The following is a 22995-nucleotide window of genomic DNA, read 5'->3' as shown; positions in this document are numbered from 1 at the left end:
GCCCTCATATTCTTTTTGTTTTTTCCTTCCAAGTTGTTCGTAATTGAAAATTAAACCTGACTGCTTCTGCGCACTGTTTTGTACACGAGTCTACCTGTTACCTTAATGCTGCCTGGCCTCCGGGATGTATGGCTGAATAGCGGTGTACTTTTTTCTACAAATAAAGGTTTTAAAAAAAAAATAGAAAAAAAAAGCCAAGAAAGCGGAGATAAAATTATCTCCCTATTACCTAGCTGTCGCTAACACCAGTTAGCGACAGCTAGTAGGAGATAGCGACCATCTTGGGCCCCACTTTGCATGTCAGAGCAATTTATCACTAATGACATGCAAAGTGGGCGTGCCAAGATGTTAGCGACTGGAAACAGTCGCTAACATCGCTATCTCCTATTACCAACTTTTGGAGATATTTGCGCTAAGCGCGAATATCTTCAAAAGCTAACACCTGCCCTGAGCAGTTCTCAGCCATGTTATCCAATGGGAGGTGGATAACATGGCTAAGAGCATTAGCTCAGTAATGCATGAATATTGCTGACTTTTCAGCGATATTCATGCATTGCGGCCGATTTTTATTGCATTTGCGATAAACCTTGGTAATACCAAGGTTTATCTGCAATAAAAATCGCCGCAGGTCGGCGATAAATTTTTGTCTCTAAACAAGCAATAGCTTGCAATAATTATCGCTATTGCTTGGTAATATGCCCCGTGTTCCCTGTTCCCTGACTTCTAAATCAGGCCCTACCGTTTATTCTTGTATGTACAGCCAGCCCTTCTCCCATGAACCTTAACTGGATTTACCAAGTTCAGGCAGAGGGGACTGCAAATGTATCACTCTGCCTCAAACTCACTTTTTTTGGCGCAGTTTATCAGTTCGTTTCAAGTTATGAATTAGTAGGTCTCCAACATTAACATTTACGCCGTGCTGTGGAAGTCGAGATTGTTAGGAAAATCCCCCATATGAAACACCTTCTACAAAAGTCCCAGATCTGCCTTCCATTTGCCTTCTGTGGCCATGTGCATTGTCGAGAGTTTCCTCGTGAATGACAGAGATTAGAGTTCCCTATTTATTCATAGATTGTTTTCACGTTCAACAAAACTGAACTCTTTAGACGGAGGAGAGTTTTGAGTGATGCCATAAATGTAAGAAAATAATGCAAATGCATCACTCTTGTGGGAAAAAAGAAAGATACAGAAACTGACCTGACATGTCCCATTTTGTCCATTCTGGTCCAAGGCACAGATTATTGTTTGTTGAACGTCATCAGTCGAATTGGCCAGGCCATAAATGCAGTTACAGCGCTTCCGTCCAATCAGCTCCAATTCAACTTCATGCAATAGCACAAGAGAATAATAATTGTAAACTAGAAAGGTAAAAAAAAAAAAACACTTTGTAGATACGATCAGCAAATAATTACAAGGATATCGGCTCAGAAAAGACGAAGAACAAATCCACACTGTATACATCTTTCCAAATCGTTTGAGTGAATAGCTCACAGTACAGGTTTGGGCAAAAAACATACTGTCATACACAAGTGATAGTTTCGGAAAGATTTCGTGCCAAACCTGCTTCTTTAGGATCCTTATGCAGCCTAGAAAAATGGGCAACAGGTTCCCCCACCTGTGAAATATATAACTATAACATAAATTAGTGGTTTACGTCAAATAGCAACATGTTTTATTTATAAAAATAAAATGCTTCTTCTATTTGGTGCCAGGCCTCTCTCTATAACAGCTTAGAGAAAAGTCATTGATAAGCGCAATTTTGTTTTTATTTGTAGGGGTGCGTTATAATCACTGTTAGTCCGCATCTACACATAATCCGTTGTCGTTTTGAGATTATGCTACTATACCGCGAAATGTCATAACGTGTAAGCAAAAGTTTAGGGATTTCTTTATGTAATCAAAGAAATAACATAGTGAACATACGAATTTAGGTAATAATATACGTGTAAAGTATATTCTTGATTAATGGGCATATCGTTTGTAAAGTTTACTGTATTGCGTGTGTATTCACATTCTATATATGCATGTATTTTAAACGTGTGCATTGTAATTACGTTAGCTGAAAACTTGGTAGGCCTAAGGATCTTTCATTTCTCACTGTACATGGTTGAACGTGGCTAATCTATTTGCTTGTGGAATTCCTTCTGTTTATGTCTCCAATGCAGGAGCAGGAATTTGTCCTCGTTAGTTTGAATAACGTCTTTGTTTTAGGAGTCGGACAAGACTAAGGGAGGAGAGGATGCCCTTCTTATCAAGTGGAGGATAGCCTTCATGTCTGGAAGGACCTGGGGCCCTTCGTGTCTGGAAACATCTGAGAATCAAGGTCATCGAGCAAGAGATGAATGTCAATTACCTCATGAAAGGTTACCTAATAAGAGGGGTCTCATTGGATGAAGAGGTCCCATGATGTGTCAAGGGCTGTGATTTTCGCCTTTTGTATTGGGGTTAGGGACAGAGTCCGGATACACTTCTGCCCCATCTGAAGAGAGGAGAGCATCTTAGAATGAGCTCTGTAGCTTTATGCTACTTGACCCAAATGACGTGAGTGGCCTTCTTAGGAAGTCTTCACGAGCTGACACCTTTTAGAGAACTTGCCTGGGGAAAAGCTAAGTAGGGATGTCAAGTTAGAAGTAGTGTAGGGACAGATTAAATGCATTTTACTTATGAACTGCCAATGAAGAAATCTGTTGATGTATTCACTATAATCATTTGTGTATTGAGGCTGGATTTGGTGATTTAGTGCCTTTTGCATCGTCTAAATTTAGTGCGAGGATTTGCTTTTGTATTAGTGCCCATGTATATCTACACTCCTGTTATGAGGTGTTTGTATGTACAACTTTCTTGGTGCTGTAATAAATATACTAAACTGAATTAGGAGTCTGTGTTCTTTCAGGGTCATGGATACTGGGAATGTATAGTTGATAATTAAAAATGTTCTCTCCTCCACACTTACAAGCAGGTAACAAAAAAACCCATCGGCCAGGGGTTCCAGTGTAATTCTAGAACGTGGAACCTGGAGTCAGCAGTTGGTAGCAGAGTAGGATTGGCAGAGTAGGATTGTTACCTCTTGAAGTGAGGGAAGAATCTAGAAAATCTCAAATTAAACCTATATCTACAGAGCCCCAATTTATAGCCCAATGATTGAGAGTGGAGAACAATAGGCTATGGTAGAGGCCAGCGGAGAGTGACGGTGTGGTGAAAACAGTGGTGAACGATGGCGTGAGTATGAATAGAAATGTGTGTATTAGATTGCGGTGATTTGATCGTGGGATGTCTTGTAGAGGTGTGATGATAGTTGAGTGATCGTGGTTTATCGGGCAAAACGCGTGCGGTCCACAAGGTTCCTTTTGTTTGTTATCCTGGGATATATTGGTGGTGTAGAAAACATCAATTTGTTTTGTTGTAATTGTCTGATTGTTGATTTGTTGGGAAGTCGTGAAGAACTATCGCAGACCCGCTTGAGTCAGGGAACTTTGTGTGAGTGGATTTGTTAGAATTGTGTGTGGAAAAGCCTGGTGCGCAGGGGTAGACCTTAAGGATTAGAGTGGCCAGCGAAGGTCATGGGGCACAATGCTTGTAAGTTCTTGAGTGAGTGAACACTATTGATCTTTTTGTAAGGCAGACAATCACTTGTTTATGTGACTGTTAGGTCGTCTCGTGGACAAACAGTTCCTTGGTTTTATGAGTAAGAGAGCGAACATGTACAATGTGATTGTGAAGGAGGGTGAACCACTGCGAGGCGGAAATGGGGACGTCAGAGTGCGCCGCGCTGCGATAGGTCGGTTGGTGTAACACTGCGCTGGGATTGGTGGGTTGTCATCAGGAAGCAGAAACAAGATATTGGTAGCAAAAAATAATTTGGGATTGACCATGCAATGCTTTAGGGTGCTGAGAGATTTGTGTAGAGGAGGCAGAGGGGTGGTGACTTGAGAGGGTGAGGCAGCACCACAGAGGATACCCTGGCACATCATATGGCAACAAGTGTGGGTCTCCATTCTATAGTTTGGCTTCAAAATTTGCATAAGATTACGGAAAGGGAGGGTGAATTGTCTTTTCCACGGCATGGGTCATTCCGATTGGATGTATTACAACAGCTTTGGGGAGTGATATCTTCATTACAACACCTGCCCATAACCAACACAGTTGAGGCATTAGATGCTTGGATGCGAGAAGCACAGACAAAGAATAGGGAAAAATCTCAAAGAAGGGTGAAAACGGCAATGAAGGTATATCAGGACACAGGAAGGGATGCACAGTTGAAGAGGTGGACGGTGGATACCATTCAGGGAGAAAGGCTATATCCACTTTTTGAGGAGGGAGGAGGAAATCGGAACAGAAAGTGGAATGTTGGAAGTGATTAAGATGATAGCTTGATAGACAAACTTTTAGCAGAGTCTCCTCCACCTCATAATTCCTTTACAGAGGAGAAAAGATGAGTATTGGCACATGAAGAGAATATGGAAAGGACAGAACCCCCACAACTAGCTACTAGAGCGAGGGTAGTGGGGAGGATTTCGACAGGAACAGAAGGAGTAGGGGGGCCAGTAATCTGAGCGCTTGAGGCATGTGGAAAAATACTGCTATACGGTTCCCGGAAGCCCTTGCGGTACCGGTCACCATTGGGCCTATAGTATTGGTGTATGATTTGAGCCTAGAGGAAAGCCACAATCAGGACCATGAGGAAGAATCAATTTGGAGAGAAATTTGACCAAAGATATGAGAGGTACATTTCTAGTGCCCGTGAAGAGTGTCGTGAGGATTCGGAGGTACCAGCGGACGTTGCTAAGTTAGCATGAGTTCATACTTTGCATCACAGCCATTTTGTCGCTTTTGCACACAGCACTACATGCTTTGGTTCTCGTAAACACTTTTGTGTTCGCTGCTTCACATGAGAACTGCCTAACTTTTCCTATTCTGCAGTGCTCAGTGTTCTCGTCTGTACATTGTGTTCAAGGCCAGAAAACACCTCCACTGGTTAATCGGCTTTGGTCTGTCCCACGCACATATAGACATAACATGGAACACAGCTGCGCTTCTGAATTTTCAAGTGTTTTAATGTTGCACAGGAGGCAGTTTAAATACACTTGGAGAAAACCTTTCCAGCAGGAAGAGCTGTGCTTGTCTGGAGATGTAAAGCCTATCATCTAAGACTTGAGGTAGGGGGTTCCGCTGACTAAGCCCAGAGGTCTTCCATTGATATAATAAACATTGCTCTTAGCACAGGGAAGGTGGTATGGCGCTATATTGCTTCATCCACTGTCATTATAATATCATTGGTAGCTCCGCTGTAGTACGGAGAACGAATGAGATACTATAGCTAGCCGGATAGGGTTTCTGGGCACTGAGGCATGTTTTTGGTACACCACAATACACTGAGGTCCTGGTTTCCTGTGCATAGTTCTGTGTATGTGCAGAATTCCTGCAACATGGCTCACCTAATATTTGGTCCGGTACTTAATCATGAGTCACTTTAGTAGTACTTACTACTTGTTCACAATACCCTCACTTCTGTTTCCGGATAACATTGGTGACCGTTTAACCTACCTATATTGATGTTTTTATAGGTTGTTCAAGCTTGATAAATAGAAAACGGTATTTGTTCATATTTGGAATAATTTACTACCCAACTTTGTCTTGCCGCCTTTTTAAGTTGAGTTTTCTTTTCACGTTTCAATATGTCTGACTTTGCGGCGCACAGCCGCGCCACGCTCCGGCAACGCTTGCAAGCATTTGGAGTGCCGGACGCTGGTGTCGATCTGATCTTTGTGGTCTAAGCGGACCAAGTATACACATATGAAGTGTTTTAATCCAGGATTAAAACACTTCATGGACTGTATTTATACCACAAATTATCCACCCCTTCCACTTCCGTTGACAGCATGGCAGCATCGCATTTGGTTTGAAGGCGCCCTTCCCGTACCCCTGATACCTGTCATGTTAGGCCTGTTATCGAATGATGGGGCCACTTGGCCCGTGTCGGCTGATTACACACCTCATCCACAGTATTTGACGTGTGATGTACAGGCTCTCCGCATCATGCAAACTTCGATAGTCCGTGTGTATAGAGCGCTGGTACAATATGGAAACCGCAGCGTCCAGCTGGGAGCACCTGACTTTGCACAGCAACCACTGGCGGTGGCGGTGTTACTATAAACCCTGTCATGGTTAATTCGGTCATGGGCAAGCCTTCCCCAATTAAGGAAGATTCACCATATTGGCTTGCTGAGAAATTTGACCAGCTGGAAGTGGTGTTTCCGCATACAACTCCTGTGGAAAAGCACTGGATTTTGATAATTAGTTACCCGAAGTCACTGATTGTGAGAGTTGGGGTAAAATATTGGGGCAATTTATGCAAAGTGTTTTGGCACACCATCCATGACAGTACTCTCCTCTGTGATCAAACGTGTTCATGATGAGCACGGACCAGAGGCGGCAGTTGGAACGCATGACGTTGTTGCTGATCTAATCCTTGCTAATGTTAAGGGTGATGCAGTCAACTTTCAGGTGTTTAATGCTGTGGCTCTTGTCCCAGATGCAGACAAGCCCCGCGAATTACCTAAAATTATAGCCCAGGCTTATAAAACAGTTGGGCGTAATAGTTTGGGAGTTAAGCCTTTTGCAAGAGTAACTGCACAACCGCAGGCTCAACAGACGTCTCAAGCTGATCAGGGAGACCGTCCAATTTTCCCTAAAAAGAATTGGAAGAATAGAAACCAAGGGGAAGCCACAACAGAAACAGGAGTCACGTGCTGCGTCCCCAGCCCCTTTGGGTGCTGCACGCACATATGAATTGCATGATCGCATGAGCATTAGATCTCCTGATATATTTCAGGTTACTGACACGCTTTCTTCTCGTTCTTCACAGGACACATCAGGCTCACAAGGTGATGGAGGTGATCGCCAGGAGCATGGCAGAGGTCGAGGCACCCGGCAAGGACGTGTACAGCCACGTGCGGGTGATGGAAAACGAAAACAAGACGACTTTCCTCATCAATGCCCTCCGTTTCAGAAGATGAAAGTGGCCACGTTAACAGCGAGATATGCAATGGATGGTGAGAACCCAGCTCCAGAATCTAACATGGGTGGTAACGCTGCTGGACAGCGCAGCGGAGGTTACAGCAGTGCGGCAAGAGCTGCGTCCATTTCTGGAGGCAAAAGCAACTGATACTTTCATTACAGCTGAAACAGCTGACACACGAGTGACTCCCACTGACAGACTATATGACATTACAATAATCATTGAAGGTGATATAAGTTGCATTATCAAGGGGTATTTTGGGAAAATCTGACTTCTTCGTATTGCATCCTGTTAGCGGAGGCATACTGGCCCCCACCATTTGTTCTGGCTGCTCCAAGAGGGGAGGAGGTGATCCTCCCTAGTTTCACGCACAGTGTCTTGAAAGAGCATGCGCTAACATTTGCAGAACAGTGGGCTTTAGTGCTTGTGCCGGCTTTGTACCATACTCAAGTGTGCTGGGATAAAACGTCTCCCCACCACGAGATACCATTGCGGTCTATGCCACAGGTACAACCACAATATCCCATCCCTAGGGAGGCAAAAGCTCCCATAGCGGAAATACTCAACGAAATAGAGTATCAGGGAGTAATTGAAACATGTGTGTTACCTATGAATAACCCTCTCTTTACCGTGACCAAACCAGATGGGTCGTACAGGATAGTTTTGGATTATCGCCATTTGAACTCTCATTGTCGGATGAGTGCGGTACAGAATACCCGTAGTTCTGCTTTAGTGGACAGTCTAGTTTGAAAAAAATATAAGACAACACTGGATATATCCAATGGCTTTTTTAGCCACAACCTGTCCCCGATTTCAAGTCAATGGACAGCGTTTACCCAAGGCGGCAAACAAAAACAATTTACAAGATTAGCGATGGGCTATAAAAACAGCCTGGGTGGTTTTGCCGCACATGTGGTCTCATTGTTACACACAATGGACCCTGATTCGTATTCGTACGTGAATGACATTTATCTCACGGACGACGAGTTATGGTTGCATCTTTGACGCGTGGACCGCATCATAGTTTTGTTTGCGGACTACGGTTACAAATTCAACTTTGCAAAGTCACACATTGCAGAGTACACAGTGTTGTTCTTGTGCTACAAGCTCAGTCATGAAGGAAGGGGTTTAGCCCCTCACTTCCTGGAGAAGAGCGCACGTTTACGTCCCCCAACAACCCTGAAAAAATTACAATACTTACTGAGTTTTTTTTAAAAACAGATTTTATTGGTTGCACGGTAGGAACATATCAAGTAACTCTCTGACATCCAGAGACAATCACTAGAACAAGTTATCAAGGACATTGGCATGCAAGCATTTTTCGTTGGCAATTAAGCAGTTGAAACAAACAAAGAAATGCAATGTTGCACAACCCCCCCAGCCTTCCTCCACCTACCCTCAACTCCCCCTCCCTCCTGCGCGAGCCGCTGCCTACTCCGTCCGTGTCGTGCTAAGAACATGGTTCACTTGCTAAGCGTGCCACAGTTCCGCCCATATCACAGGCTATCTGGCTGTTAGGTTAGCTGTAAGACATCTTCCTCTGGGGGCAAGTCCAGATCCAGGCCCGATAGTCCGCCCATCGCTTCCATATTATGTAATGCTTGAGCGGGCACCCCCTTGCTACATATACTGGCTGTTCCAGGCCCATACAAAAGTCCATTCCATTCTGCCAAGCTATGAGGGAAGGGGCAACGGGGCGCCTTCCAAGATCTCGCAATGTCCCTTTTGGGCAAGGTTAGTCCCAACTGTAGTAAATGGCGCTTATACCTGTTGCCCCCCACACCAGCCAGCACGTGAAGAAGGGCCAGTTTAGGATCTTTCTGCAGCTCCCAGGCCAGGACCTCATTCAAACAACAAAACACTCTATCCCAGAACCGCTGGAGAACCCTGCAATCCCACACTGTATGCAGCAGCGTCCCCACCTCTGAGCCGCACCTAAGATAATCCAGAGATGCAATCAATCCCGCTCTCCACAAGCGCTGTCTAGTGTAGTACGTACGATGAAGGTACCTGAATTGTATCCGTCGCAAGCGCGTGGATATGGCCGTTCCCCTGGGCCCCTCCAGTGCCTCCACCCAATCCTCCTCGTCTAGCTCCCCAACATCCCGCTCCCACTTGGTCCTGAGTTGGGCAAGGTCTGTGGCGCTGTGGCGTACTAGGGTTTGATAGATGCGGGATATCTTTTTGTCTGGCAGTTCTCCCATAAAGACTTTGGCCTCAACAGGACTAAATTCAGGTATGTTTCCACTCCCTGAAGATAAGGGGTCAGAGCATGTCGGAGTTGGAGGTATTCATAAAATTGGGTGTGTGGCATCTCAAACTCCTCCCACAGCATGGCAAATGACTTAAGCACACCCCCAGATATGACATCACCCAAGGTAGAGATGCCTATCGCGTCCCAACTCCGGAAGCCCACTAGGGCCGCTAGCTGAGGCAATCGTCCATTCTGCCACAGTGGGGTTTCTAGTGTTAGGTCATTCTACCAGCCCACCATAAGTAGGGCCTGCCGCCAGATCTGAAAGACCACCTGCGTGACGGATGGTAGGAATCCCCGAAGAGATGCCGAGTATAGTAGTGTGTGTAAGGAGGCAGAGCCCATTAGGGCTCGCTCCACCGCATAAGCAGGATCTCCCCTGTCCGCGTACCACCAGTCATTCAGTACCAGGAGGTGGGATGCCTGATAGTATGACAGAACGTCCAACGTGGCAAGGCCTCCTGTATATGTGGAGCGAAAGCAAGTCCGCAATGCAACCCGCACTGTGCCCCCCTCCCACAGAAAGCCACTCAATGCCGTGTTCAGGCGCCGGAATCAAGCCTGTGGAACTAACGCCGGTTGATTCGGCAATTGATACAGTAGGCGCTGGAGCGCGACCATCTTAAATATGGCAGATCTGCCATGAATGGAGAGTGGCATCCTGGCCCATGCCTTGAGATCTTCCCGTGTGCGCTCCCATACCGGGGTAATGTTACGCTCCAGGGCTATGGACGCATCTTCCGTGAGGTATACCCCCAAATATTTCACTCCTTCTACGGCCACCCGAATCTTGTCGGCCCACTCACCAATTGGCTGCGGGCCCCCTAGAGTCCAGAGGGTGGACTTCCCGGGGTTCATATAGAGACCCGAGGTTTCGCCAAAGATTTGTAGGATGCGCAGAATGCGAGGCCTGAGCGTTTCAGGTCGGTGAGAAAAAATAATACATCGTCTGCATATAGGGCTATCCTATCCGCCACACCGGTCGACCACTGAAAACCCCTCAGTTGGGCGTCGATCCGCACCCATGCCGCAAGGGGTTCCACTGCGAGTGCAAAAAGGTACGGGGAGAGGGGGCATCCCTGTCTCGTCCCCCGCCGGATACCAAAAGAGCGGGAAATCCCACCGCCCACTCGCACCGTCGCTGTTAGGTCCGTGTACAGGAGCCGTACATATGCCAAGAATCGGGGGCCCAGGTTCAAGCGGCCCAAGAGGGCAAATAAATACGTCCAGCTCAGGGAGTCGAGCGCCCTATCCATGCCCGCCAGCAGCAGCGCAGGCCGTTCTCCCAATCCCCGCCAGGCCAAAATCGCCACTTGAGCTCGCCTGATATTATGCCGAGTGGCACGCTGAGGCATGAAGCCGGCTTGGTCCGGGTGAACCAAGTCCATGATGTGGGGCTTGAGTCTATTAGCGAGGGCCTTCGCTAGTATCTTGGCCTCGGTATTGAGCAGCGAGATTGGGCGGTAGGACTCATGTCTCTCCGGGGGGCGCCCCGGCTTCAAAAAGACCACTACCTCCGCGTGTCTCCAGTCTGGGGGCAGCGTACCACTCTCACGTGCCTCCTCGATGACCGGCCGGAAGTGGGGTGTTAACTGCGTTGCATATTGTCTAAAAAATTCGCTCGGGAACCCATTCGGACCTGGCGCCTTGCCCGGGTTCAGTTTGCCCAGGGCCGTGGCCAGCTCGTCGTCCGTCAGTGGCCGGTCCAGTGCATCGCGAACCTCATCCGAGACGGCCCTCGGCGGAAGTCATCTATGAATCGCTGCACCATTTCGGCATCAAGGCAATCCCGGGGCTCGTATAGGGTCTCGTAGTAGGAGGCGAAGCTACCCGCTATCGCACCGGGCTCCAACAGCGGCTCCCCATCCGGGGTGGCTATCTGGGGCAGTGGCTGCGCGTGCATGATGCCCTGACACAGGCGATGAAGCATTTTGCAAGATTTGTCGCCCCACTGGGATATGCGGCTTCGCGTGGCAAGCCAAGCCTGACGGTCCTCATCTAACAGTACCGACGTATATTGCTGTTGCGCCAACACCAGCTGACGCCTCTCCCGTCCGCCGTCCTCCCCCATCCCCTGCGCTCTAGGTCTTCCAATTCCTCCTCCTGCCGCACTAGATCCCTACGCTTTTCCTTCCGCGCTGCTGAGCACCATGAGATATCAATACCCTGCACAGTGGGCTTCATGGCTTCCCACAGTACTGCCGGGGATGCCACTGAGCCCGCATTAGTGGAGAGGAAGTACGCAAGTTCGCAAGTAATATGGGCGCGATAGGAGGGCTGCATTAACTGCCACGGAGACAGGCGCCACCTGAAAGGCTGCCTGGTGCGCCCAGTGTCGACCACGACAGAGATCGGAGAATGATCCGATAGTGCCCGTGGTAAGATCTCCGCTGACAGGAGCCTGTTGGCCATTGCCCGCGGAAGGAAGATGCAGTCTAGACGCGAGAACGAGTCTCGCGCTGAGGAAAAGTATGTGGATTCCCTACGCGCCCCTTGCTTGTACCTTCAGGAGTCAACCCAGTCTAACCCCGTGACCATTGCTTTCAACCGAGTCACCTGCCCCTCCCTCCCCGTCACTTTGCAAGCAGCGCCCCGCCATTTGTCCCACGAGACATCCATGACGTCATTCCAGTCCCCCCCACAATAGATAATTTCTAATTAAATTTAATTTCTAATTTAAAACATTTATAAAGCACAGCGTGCACCGAACGGTTTCTTGGCGCTAGTGGAGGGTGTTGACTACAGAGACAAAATAAAATAAGATCCGGTGGTAGAGCCTGGGAAGGGGTTTACACAGGGAAAGCCTGCTTGAAAAGGAACGTTTTTAGTTCCTTACGGAAGGAAAGATAATGGGTAGCCGCACGGAGGTGGTCTGGAAGGGAGTTCCAGAAAGTGGGGGCCAAGGTGGAGAAGTTGGACCCACCCCACTTTTTGCGTCTAAAGGGTGGGATTTGGAGAAGGGATTTGGTGGAGGAACGGAGTTCTCTGGGGGGAACGTATTCTTTTATTAGTGAGGAAATGAAGGCGGGGGCGGTGCCTTGTTGGGCCTGGAAAACCATGCAGGCGGTTTTAAACAAAGAACCTTCTTTAATAGGGAGCCAATGAAGTTCCCTGAGGAGGGGTGTGGAGTGGTGATAGCGTGGGAGTCCAAAAACCAGCCGGGCAGCTTGGTTTTGGACCAGCTGCAGCCTCCTAAGACTGTATGCTGGTATGCCATTGTATAGAGCGTTGGCATAATCCAGCCGTGATATCACTAGAGCGGCCATGATCATTTTGAGTGCCTGGGGGGAGAAGAAACGAGCGACAGTGCGGATAGTTCGGAGAGTGAGGAAGCAGGAGGACACCACAGAGCTGATTTGGGAGTGAAGGGTAAGTTGATTATTCATTTTGACCCCCAGTGTTTTGACCGTGGTAGAAGGGGTGGGGGCGGGACCAAGGGTGGGGGGCCAGAAAAGAGAGTTCCAGGGACTGGAAGAACCACCGGTAAGAACCAACTCGGTTTTGTCCGGGTTCAATTTGAGATGGTTGTGGTTCATCCAGTCCCTGATGAATGTCATGGTGTGCTGAAAGCTGGAGACAGAGAGGGGAGAGGAGGATAGGTCAAAGATGAGCTGGAGGTCATCCGCGTAATTATAAACGGTGACCTCCAACTGCTGAAGAGCGAAGATGAGGGGAAAGATATAAAGATTGAATAATAGGGGAGACAAGGAAGAACCCTGGGGGACACCACAAGTGACGGGGAGTGGGGTGGTTGTGAAGTCTCCTAGCCGGACCGCCTGAGTGCGGTCCCTCAGGAAGGAGGAAAGCCACACCAGGGCTGATCCCTCGACTCCAGCCGCCTTGACACGGGACAGTAAGATGGTATGGTCTACCGTGTCAAATGCGGCCGAGAGATCGAGGAGTACCAGCGCCTGGTGTTTGTTGTAATCCATACCCTTCCTGAGGTTGTCTAGGACTGATACCACAACTGATTCAGTCGAGTGCTGTATGCTGTAGGCATGTCCACCCATAGAGACATCAGCTTCTCCACCAGGGCCCATTGCAGCGGGGGCGGCGCATACACACTACCAATGATGACCACCTCCCCCCAATCTCACCCTGCACGAACACATACCTGCCCTGTGCGTCTACCCATGTGCGTCTATGAGTAAAGGGGACTCTACGATGGACCAGAATGGCTACGCCCGTGACCCCCTCGTGAATCCTGAATGGAAGGCCTGTGTGAAGCCATTTCGCTGAAGGCATAGCGCTTTAGTACCCAATAGGTGGGTTTCCTGCAGTAGCAGTATGTCAGTTCCCCTCATCTTGGCCCAAGCAAACACAGCCCCTCTCTTCACCTTATCCAGCATCCCTCGCACATTCCAGCTCAGTATGCGTGTCCCACAAGGACCTAGCCGTGATCCCCCAGCATCAGATGACATTCGTGTAAAAGCATATATTCTGTACGTGTCACGCCACAGGCAACAACGGCAGCACCCTCCACGGATCGGAAGCAGCATAATACGCACAAACCCTTCCCCTGAACCAAAACAACCCCAAACCCCAACAACTCCCCCACCCGCACCTCCCAAACATGGAAGCACCTGTCGTGGTCGGGGCGTGTTCCCGCCCCCAACCGGGAGCCTGGGAGACCCCCTCCAATGGATCCCCTCAGCACAACCATTGTCGAACTAGGCTGTTGCCCCCTCCCAACCCTGAGCAAGCGTGGCCTCCAGCCAAGCTAAGGCGCCCTGGTCAAAGTTAGCAGTCAACTGGATGGGCAATTGTCGTTTCCCCCCAATTTCAGGGCACATCTTCATTGGCCTCCTGTGATTCCTTATCTTTGCGTGTTTTGGACCGCGATTGAGAGCTGCGAGTCGATCGAGATCTGCCTCAGCGCTTTCGCTGGTCTTCAGGACCCCTACCTGAGGGGCCCCCGGTCAAGGAGTCAGATTTCTCACCTTTTGCCGTGTTGACACGTACCCTGACAGTCTCGTCCGTCCATTGAAAGACGGCCTCCGGGGTGTCAAAAAAGAAGGTGCGGGACTGGAAGATAACCCACAGTCGCGCCGGGTAGAGCAGGGCATAGGGTAGCTTCAAGCCCCGGAGGCGGGCCTTGGCCGCTGCGAAGGATTGTCTCTGCTGCTGCACCAACTTCGTGTAGTCCGGGAAGATAAGAATATGAGAGTTCTCGAACATAAGTTGGCCCTTCAATCTCGCCTGTTTCAGGATAGCGTCTCTGTCGGCATAATTCAACAGTTTGGCAATCATGGGACGGGGGCGCTCTCCCACCGGAGGTTTCTGTGTCAAAGCTCGATGGGCCCTCTCCACCACGAAGTAGCGCGAAAGAGTGTCGGCCGGCATCCATCCCTCCAGCCATTGTGCCAGGAAACGCTCCGCATTACCCTATTCGCAATCTTCTGGAAACCCCAGGAAGCGAAGGTTGCTGCGCCTGGCGCGCCCCTCTGCCTCCTCCGCTCTCGACACCACTCCTTTCTGTGTCTTTCAAGGGCAACGACCCTCTTCTTTAGGGTAGTCATGTCGTCTTCTACGGCTGTAATGCGCATTTCCGCGCCAGTTATGCATTCCACAGCGTTTCGCAAGTCCTGCAGAAGGAGCATAACATCCGAGCCCACTGTCGCAATCTTGGCATCTCGAACGTCCCTGGACTGCGTGATCGCAGCCAGGAGTGCAGCATTGTCCGGCACCTGTGTTCGCGCCCCCTGCGCGCCGGCGGCTTCTGTGAATTTATCAATGGGGCCCTGTTTGCCCTGGCTTACACCTCCGCCCGTGTCATGATACCACAGAGGAATGGGGCCTCTCACCGGCCAGTCTCAGCTGAAGCTGCCTAACAAGCGTCGCTTGCCGCCAGTCACCCCATGACAAGATGGCGACACCAGGATTAGATCTCTCACCGCAGTCCGTGGAGAGCAGTCTCACCCCCCAGCCGGCTCCCCAAGATTTCTGGTCAGCAAAGTGTGGTCCACTAGGCTCACGCCAGGGGGGGGGTCACCACGCAGTCCACTCCACTAGTGTCAGGCACCGGGGTCCGATCCAACCCCCGATATGTGGCAGGGCCCCACCGACCCCGGGAGACACCGCTGCCTGGTCACCCAAGACCCACTGTGGCTCCCAGCACGCTCCGGTCCTGCCCTCCTCCTAGCTGGGCCCAGGCCTCCCGGATAGCGCGGCGGATTGCCCGGTTCAGGAATGCGGGCAGAGGTGAGCCCGGGGCCCGACCCGACCCCCGATAGGGCAATGCAGCACAGCGACCTCCATGCCTGCCTTCCCACCGGGCACCACTCTGACCTGGCTCCGCAGCAGTCCCCCGCCGGGCCCGGGGCAGGCACTCGTCAGGGCGACGCGGCTCTCCTCACGCCGGCGGCGGCCCTCCTTGTGGCGAAAATGGCGGCCGCGCTCCCAGGCTCTCCTCGTTGCAGGGACCTGTGGTAAATATTTGATTTACCGTCTTAATTTCTATGCAGGTAAGTACTTAATCAATAATAACTCAATCGGAAAGAAAGACGCAGAGTCCGTGGTGTTAGAGTTCTTAGGGGTTTTATTCCTTAAAAAGGAATGGTCATGACCGGATATCTGGTTCCTGTCACCACTGAGGGTGCAGGAAGGGATAGAGCAATATTTTATTGACAATACATAGCTTATATACTTGAGTTACATTATAGAAACTAATATAGTAGGCGTAACAGCTGAGAGAAACAAGATAAAACACACACGTGGTCGTGATACGTAATTAGAAGGCGTGAACTAGGCGTGAACATAGAGGTGTGTGCTAGAAACGTCACAGGTAGGTGTCATAAGTGTCATAAGTGGGTGGCAACAAAAGCAGAATCTTGCAATGTCAGCAGAAATCTGAGGCCTGGATGCGCGCGCAGCTGCATGACGTGTGACTGACGTGAAGCTGAAGGGGTGCAGGGGACTTGACATTTTAACTAACGGAAAGAGACAGAAGTCTGGAATGTCAGATCAACTTGTGCTTCTATCATATCTGATATCTGATGTTTAGGAACTGAGCTATCTGGACGGAAAGGTCTCTGGGGCAGAAGCTATTCTATACTGACTGTGAGTGCGTGTATAAGCGCCTAAGTGTCTGCATGAGAAGCGTGGGGGCATGGGCCTTCCATGGGAGCATGGTAACAGAGGCTATGAATTACTTGCACAGAGACAGTAAGGCCAGGCCTCTCACTCTGCAGCTGGGGGGATGTTTACTTAAACTAGTAGGCAGGAATGCATCTTCGGAGAGGGAAACAGATAACTCGAAGGTTGAATTCATTCTTGGCAGGCAGCAGGCTGAGCTGAGCGCGGTGGGCCGCGCTGGAAGTAAGGCAGAGTTCACAGGTACAGGGGCAGCCTGGGCTGAGGCTTTCAGAGTCAGAAGGCAGGAAAAAGGCTCGATGGCAGAATTCAGGGCCTACTTTGCCAGAGCTGAAAAACGTGTAAAGTACACCACAAAAAGACGTTGGCATGGCATACTTAGGAACGGACTATTCAACCCATTCAGGGTGGGTCTGAAAGAGGACATGTTAACGTTGGACGCAAATGTATTTGCGTCTTCATAGCTGGCACAGGAGGGAAGTTACATGCACTTTAAACTCGTACATGGAGACGGTGGGGTACACGATAGGGAACATAACTTGACCAAAAATTTATATTTCCTCATTCCCTCCTTGTTCCCTACGGACCCTTCATGATATCTCGATCATCATGAATCGATCAGTCTGTTCTTGTAACATCATTTGCTCGTCTCTCTTCCGTTGTCGGTTTGAGAGGAAACTGGAATGTTCAATGCACGATGTGGCGCACAGTCCACATATCGCCGGCCCACACTGTAGGCACAGGCAGCAACTGAATACTATGACAAGGCCAATGCCTAGGAAGGATAGGATCTTCCATCCCCAAGCGGTCAACGTTGTCCAGAACCAACCGGACCAAGTCCAGGTGCCTGGATTCTGATGTATTAAACTTGCAATCTTATGAAGACGTGTAATAGCCTTGTATACAGATGGCGCGTTTTCTGGAATGAAAACACAGCAACTTGACCCGATGACCTTACAAGCTCCATCTCTATCTGCCAAGATGACGTCAATAACAAGACGATTTTGAAGGACAACAATCCGCATAGCAGACTGCTCCTCTGTTAAGTTACCTAGGGCGGAGGCAGTTTCATGTACTACTGCTTCAAGTGTTCTAGTTAATCTACATATTAATTTACTGTTTTGGACGGGGCCTGTGAAGAAAAAGAATCCTTTATTAAAATCTGTGTATTGCTCCCATGCCGTTTCAGTATAGTCGACAATCGGGAGATCTCTTCGGAATCTATCTTTTACTAGATTTGTATTTCTATGATAATCAGGGGGAGCTAGAAAAACAGGGGGCAGAAGGAAAGCAATGTAACAGTTACCATCCCAATCTGGAGGTAAACGTATGTATGCGGTATGGCCGCAAACAAAGTAGGAATGACGCGTAGCTCGGAATGAGGACCTACCCTCATCAGTGAATTCGACCACAGTAGTACTTTTACTATGACCTAAGTGTACTGAACCTTTCTTTCTAACACAAAGATGACCAGTGACTGGTAATACTGACATAGCGGGGAGAATGGGTGCAGCTTCGGACTCAATAGTAAGGATCATGAGGTTAACTGTGTAATTACCTAATCCATATACTTCGTTTTCTAGATCAGTTCCTATTCTAACGGATCGTCCACTTTTATCAGGGTAACAGACGTCGAACAGAACTGAATTCAGGTTTCCCCAAACCCAGCCCCCCTCGCGGGTAACAGCAATATCAGAATCTAAAGAATTAATCAATCTACTCCATGCACCACAGGAGCCATTGTGAGTGAACGGATACGGAAAGAGGGGCAGAACTCCCTTGTATTTCTGATGGGGAGGGAGTCGGCCACATATCCAACAGTTTGTGGCGTTGCTCGTCTGATGGGAGTGATGTAACATGCTAATGAATGTGTTGTTGCGCAGCGCAAGTCTGTAAGACAATTCATGAGGGGGTAATGTACTAAAAGAATGTTCAGCAGAAACATTGTAAGCAGATTGTTCACGCTTGAAGATAGGGTAATATATAGGAAGCAATATACTCGCCACAATAATCAGAAGACTTAGAAAAAACATGATTAATAAAGCCACTATACAGTGGCTGCGGAGTGATTTGCAATGTGCACGTTTCTTGAATTCTCTCTCTCTCTCTCTATCTCGATCTAGGGGATACATGTCAGAAACTATTTAACCGATTCACCTAGGGGAGGACTTAAACAATTAAACTGTCTGACTTGCTAGATCGAAGCTTCAGTTTGTACTCCTCTTGGGGAGTTTTCTCTCGTTCGGGAACCTTAAAGTCACTAGGTTTAATACAGTCTTTGGTGGGGGTGGACGAGTCAGGGTCTGGTTTCAGTTCGTTGCACTTTTTAATATGACTCGTATGTATCCACCCCTTTCTGCCTTCCACTTTTATTGCTGTCCTCGTAGTGAGAAGGACGGTCTTCGGCTCTTTCCAGCGGGGCTCCAGCGGACTTTTCCTGTCAAAGTTCCTTATTAAGACGGTGTCGCCTGGTTGGACATCGTGCGGCTTTACATCAGTGTTGTCAGGGAAGGCTGCGGCAACCTGTGAACGACATGATTGGAGTGCAGACATCAAGGAGGCAAGGTAATCTGTCAGCATATTACAATCGACATCAGTAATTTTCCTAGGCATGGGCGTCCCCCACATATTCGGTGGTCTGCCAAAGACCACTTCGTACGGGGATAGTCCTGATCTCGAATGGGCAACCATTCTCATATAGAACAATGCAACTGGCAGGGCGACTATCCAGTCGACCCCTTTCTCTTTACAAACTTTAGCAAGGCGGGTCTTTAATGTCTGGTTATGCCTTTCTACAAGGCCTGCAGCTTTGGGATGTCGGACACAATGGAATCTCCACTGATATCCTAGCAGAAGGGAGACATGCTTCATGAGTTCGGATGAGAACGGCTGTCCGTTATCTGAGTACACGAGGCAAGCCGTATCGTGGGAAGAATTCTCGAACCAGCTGCCTGGCAGTGGTCGGGGCAGTGTAATCTGAGACTGGGTATGCTTCGGTCCAACGGGAAAGTGCACAAACAACTACGAGGACCTATTTGAATCCCCGACAACGGTCCATCTGGATATAATCCATCTGGAGGACTTCAAAAGGGTGATCGGGAGGATGAAATCCACCTTGCTCTACAGGAACGCTTTTACCTGGATTGAACTGACAACAGATCATGCACGTACGCACTTTCTGTTTTGCTGCTGCTCGTAAGTGTTTGTTGTACCAGAGATTCTGTAAACTGTCTAACATAGCTTTCTCTCCTAGATGTGCAGGACTATGTGCTGTATTTATCATGATTTGGACCATAGAGTCGGGGAGGAACCATGTAGATTTTCCCTTTGTGACCCACCCTTGATCTGTCTGGATCCCTCCTAGTTCAGTCCATTTCTTTATTTCATCTGGAGTGGCATGTGTCTGAATATCGATTACATCTAGGGTGGGATCCCTGACTGACATACACTGAGTTGGTACTATTGTCTTTGTCACATCAGTAGTCTGGGTGTGAGTCAATGCTGTATGTTTTGCTGTCTGGTCTGCCAGGTCATTACCCTGGGAAACAGAATCCGTAACTTTAGTATGTGCTTTACACTTCATGACTGATATGCCCGAGGGCAAATGTATTGCTTCTAACAGTGCTTGAATGAGGGGACCGTGTTGGATCTTGGCACCATGAGAGGTCAAGAAACCTCTTTCTTGCCATAACATTCCGAAGTCGTGTACGACTCCGAACGCATAACGGGAATCAGTGTATATGTTAACATTTCTGTTCTTGGCTAGTATACAAGCTCGGGTCAGAGCGATGAGCTCTGCCGCTTGAGCAGACAGTGTGTCAATACGATGTGTTTCTTTAACTTCAGTTTCAGTGGTCACTGCATACGCGGCCACTAATTCTCCTGTACTTGTTCTCATGCATGAACCGTCCACATAAAGTGTCAGGTCTGGATTTGCCAGTGGAACATCTGTTAGGTCTCGTCGAGGTTTTGTTACTGTATTAATGATCTCTATGCAATCATGTGGAGTTGGATCTGTCATAATTGTAGGTAACAATGTTGCGGGGTTCAGAATGCTACAGCGTCTGATTTCTATGTGTGGCTGGAAGAGTGTCAATTCATAACCTGTCAGTCGTGCTATAGTCAAGTGTTGAGTCTGGGTTCTGTTTAAAAGAACCTCTACAGAATGTGGAACTTGAACTGTTAATGGATGTCCTAAAACAATTGAGTCGCTCTGTCTGATTGCTAGTGCTGTTGCTGCTACTGACTTCAAGCACGCAGGGAGTGCCTGAGCTACTGAATCCAATGTACTTGAAAAATAAGCGCAAGGCTTATGTGAACCTGCTTGATCTTGAGCGAGGACAGACAATGCTGTACCCTCACGTTCTGTAACGAAAAGTGTAAAAGGTTTGCTGTAACATGGTGTCGCTAGAACTGGTGCTTGGCATAAAGCTTTCTTTAATTCTTCAAAAGCCTGTGTATGTTCCTGAGTCCAAGGGAGGGCAGTCGAAGTCGCTGCCTCCTGTGTTGTTAACTGGATGAGTGGTTTAGCTAGAAATGCATACTGGGGAATCCATTGTCTGCAGTACGAGGTGAGGCCTATAAAGGCCCGCACTTCCTTTTGTGTCTGGGGTTGTGGCATATTTACAATTAACTGAATGCGATCGGGAGTGAGCTGTCTCCCCACTTTGGACAGCAAGTGACCCAAGTACACAACTTGCTGAACACAGAATTGTAGCTTCGAAGGAGACACCTTGTGTCCCTTGTCGGCCAGAAAATGTAAAACTGTCAGTGATGCTTGTTCACATTCGGGCTCACTTCGTGCGGTGATCAGCAGATCATCGACGTATTGCAGTAAAGCGGTGTTAACTGGCATTATGATACAATCAAGTTGTCTTTTCAGTGCTTGGCTATAGATGCTGGGGCTTTCTGTGAATCCTTGAGGTGCGCGTGAAAATTTGAAACTTCGTCCATTTAAACTGAATCCGAAGAGATATTGGCTCTCTGGATCAATAGGTACACTGAAGAAGGCGTTCTTGAGGTCAATTACAGTAAAGAACGTTGCTTCTGAATCAATAGCCGTCAATAAGGATGAGATGTCGGGAACCACAGGGTACTGTGGAATAATGCATTTATTCAATTCTCTTAAATCAATCACCAGCCGATATACTGGCGGTGCATTGGGATCAGTACGTTTAAGGATCGGAATGATGGGTGAATTACAGATATTGGAGTCGGTTTCTACGACCACTCCTTGGGCAATGAGCTCTTCAATGATTTCCAGTAAAGCCACTACAGCATCGGGTGGTAACTTGTATTGTCTGATTCTGGGTAAAACCACACCTGGTTTAAGTGTAACACGGTATGGTGTAATGTGCATACAACCTACATCAGTTGGGCCTTTTGCCCACAAGTGATCTGGTACATTTTTCAATCTGACATCAAACTCTCTTAACACATAATGACCCTTAAAGTCTCTTAAGAAAAGTCTAACTCCTTCCGGGGAACAGCAGATCACGGCTCCTAGAGCCTTCAATGTTTTTATTCCTAACAGATTTTCTGGACATGATTTCGTGAGTAACAGGTCTGTAACACGTGATAATGGACCCACAGCCAGGGGAACTGGTTTCGATACCTCATTTACAATAGGCTGTCCGGAAAAACCAAGGGAAACATTCTGTGAGCCTGAGAGGGGTGCCCCTGGAACTTCATCATGACTGATTGTGGTGCGACTTGCCCCTGTATCAATTAAAAACTTTCTGTCTTTTCCCAATACTTGACTATGTACATAAGGACCCTCTTGATCTACAGGAATTTCAATAAGAGGCAAGCCACCCTCCCTCTCTAGGCTGTTTCATGTGTATCGTTGATAATCGGGATAATCAGATTGGGCATACTGGTACATCTGTTGCGATACTTGCTGAGTCGCGGCAATGGGCTGTGGCTGTGACTGTCTCTGAGGTACCGCTACTGTCTGTGCTGTATGTGATGGAGCATGCATAGGCTGTGTATTCTGCATGGGCTGTACATTCTGTGAAGACTGATGCTGATTATGATCCTGTCTAGGCGGATGCGGTCTTTCTTTAGTTTTACCTGTCGCTATATTATGTTTCAGAACTGGGCATTCGTGTACGTAGTGACCTGGCTGCTTGCAATAGTTGCATGTCCCTTTAACGGGAGCTGCGGAATGGCCTGTCTGGGTCGTACCCTTTCTCTGGCCGTCGGCTGGAACCGATTGGGCCACTAACATTTTCATTTTCGTGTCTTTCATGCGTATCTGTTCCTGATCCTGTTCTTCTCTAATTCTGTTCTGATGATATTGTAACATCTGTAACATCTGGGATGGCGTATTTGCCTGCCAAGTACTTTCAACTTTATACACGCGGTTCTTAACTAATGGCAGGGAATTCTCGACTAATTTTGATACAAAAAGATGCGGGTATGACTCACTACTTGGTTTAAGGCCACTATTAATAATGAAACATTTCTCGAATCTTGAATAGAAGTCACTAGTATCTTCATCGTGTTTCTGCTTACAGGACGAGATTGCGTCCCAATCTTCCTTTCTAGTTGTCAGTAATCTTGGGAGAACCTGTACTATTAAACCTGGTAATGCTTTAGTTTTCTCCCCAAGGCCTAGCCCTGGGGTACG

At 48.3% G+C, this 22995-nt stretch overlaps 1 protein-coding gene across 1 annotated transcript in view; it reads right to left on the bottom strand.

The window, feature by feature from the left end:
• The window catches only part of LOC147659516 (transmembrane protease serine 9-like), a 680763-nt gene that overhangs the window by 550826 nt on the left and 106942 nt on the right, over positions 1 to 22995 (bottom strand). Inside the window, exon 4 of the mRNA XM_086951678.1 lies at positions 1198 to 1358. Within this exon, the coding sequence (XP_086807804.1) occupies positions 1198 to 1358 (161 nt within the window). The remainder of the gene's footprint in view (positions 1 to 1197; positions 1359 to 22995) is intronic.

Source organism: Lissotriton vulgaris, unplaced genomic scaffold, assembly GCF_964263255.1.
Source record: "Lissotriton vulgaris unplaced genomic scaffold, aLisVul1.2 SCAFFOLD_428, whole genome shotgun sequence".
Lineage (NCBI taxonomy): Eukaryota > Metazoa > Chordata > Amphibia > Caudata > Salamandridae > Lissotriton > Lissotriton vulgaris.
Note: the sequence above shows the minus strand (reverse complement) of the source record. Positions and strands in the feature narration are given on the sequence as shown.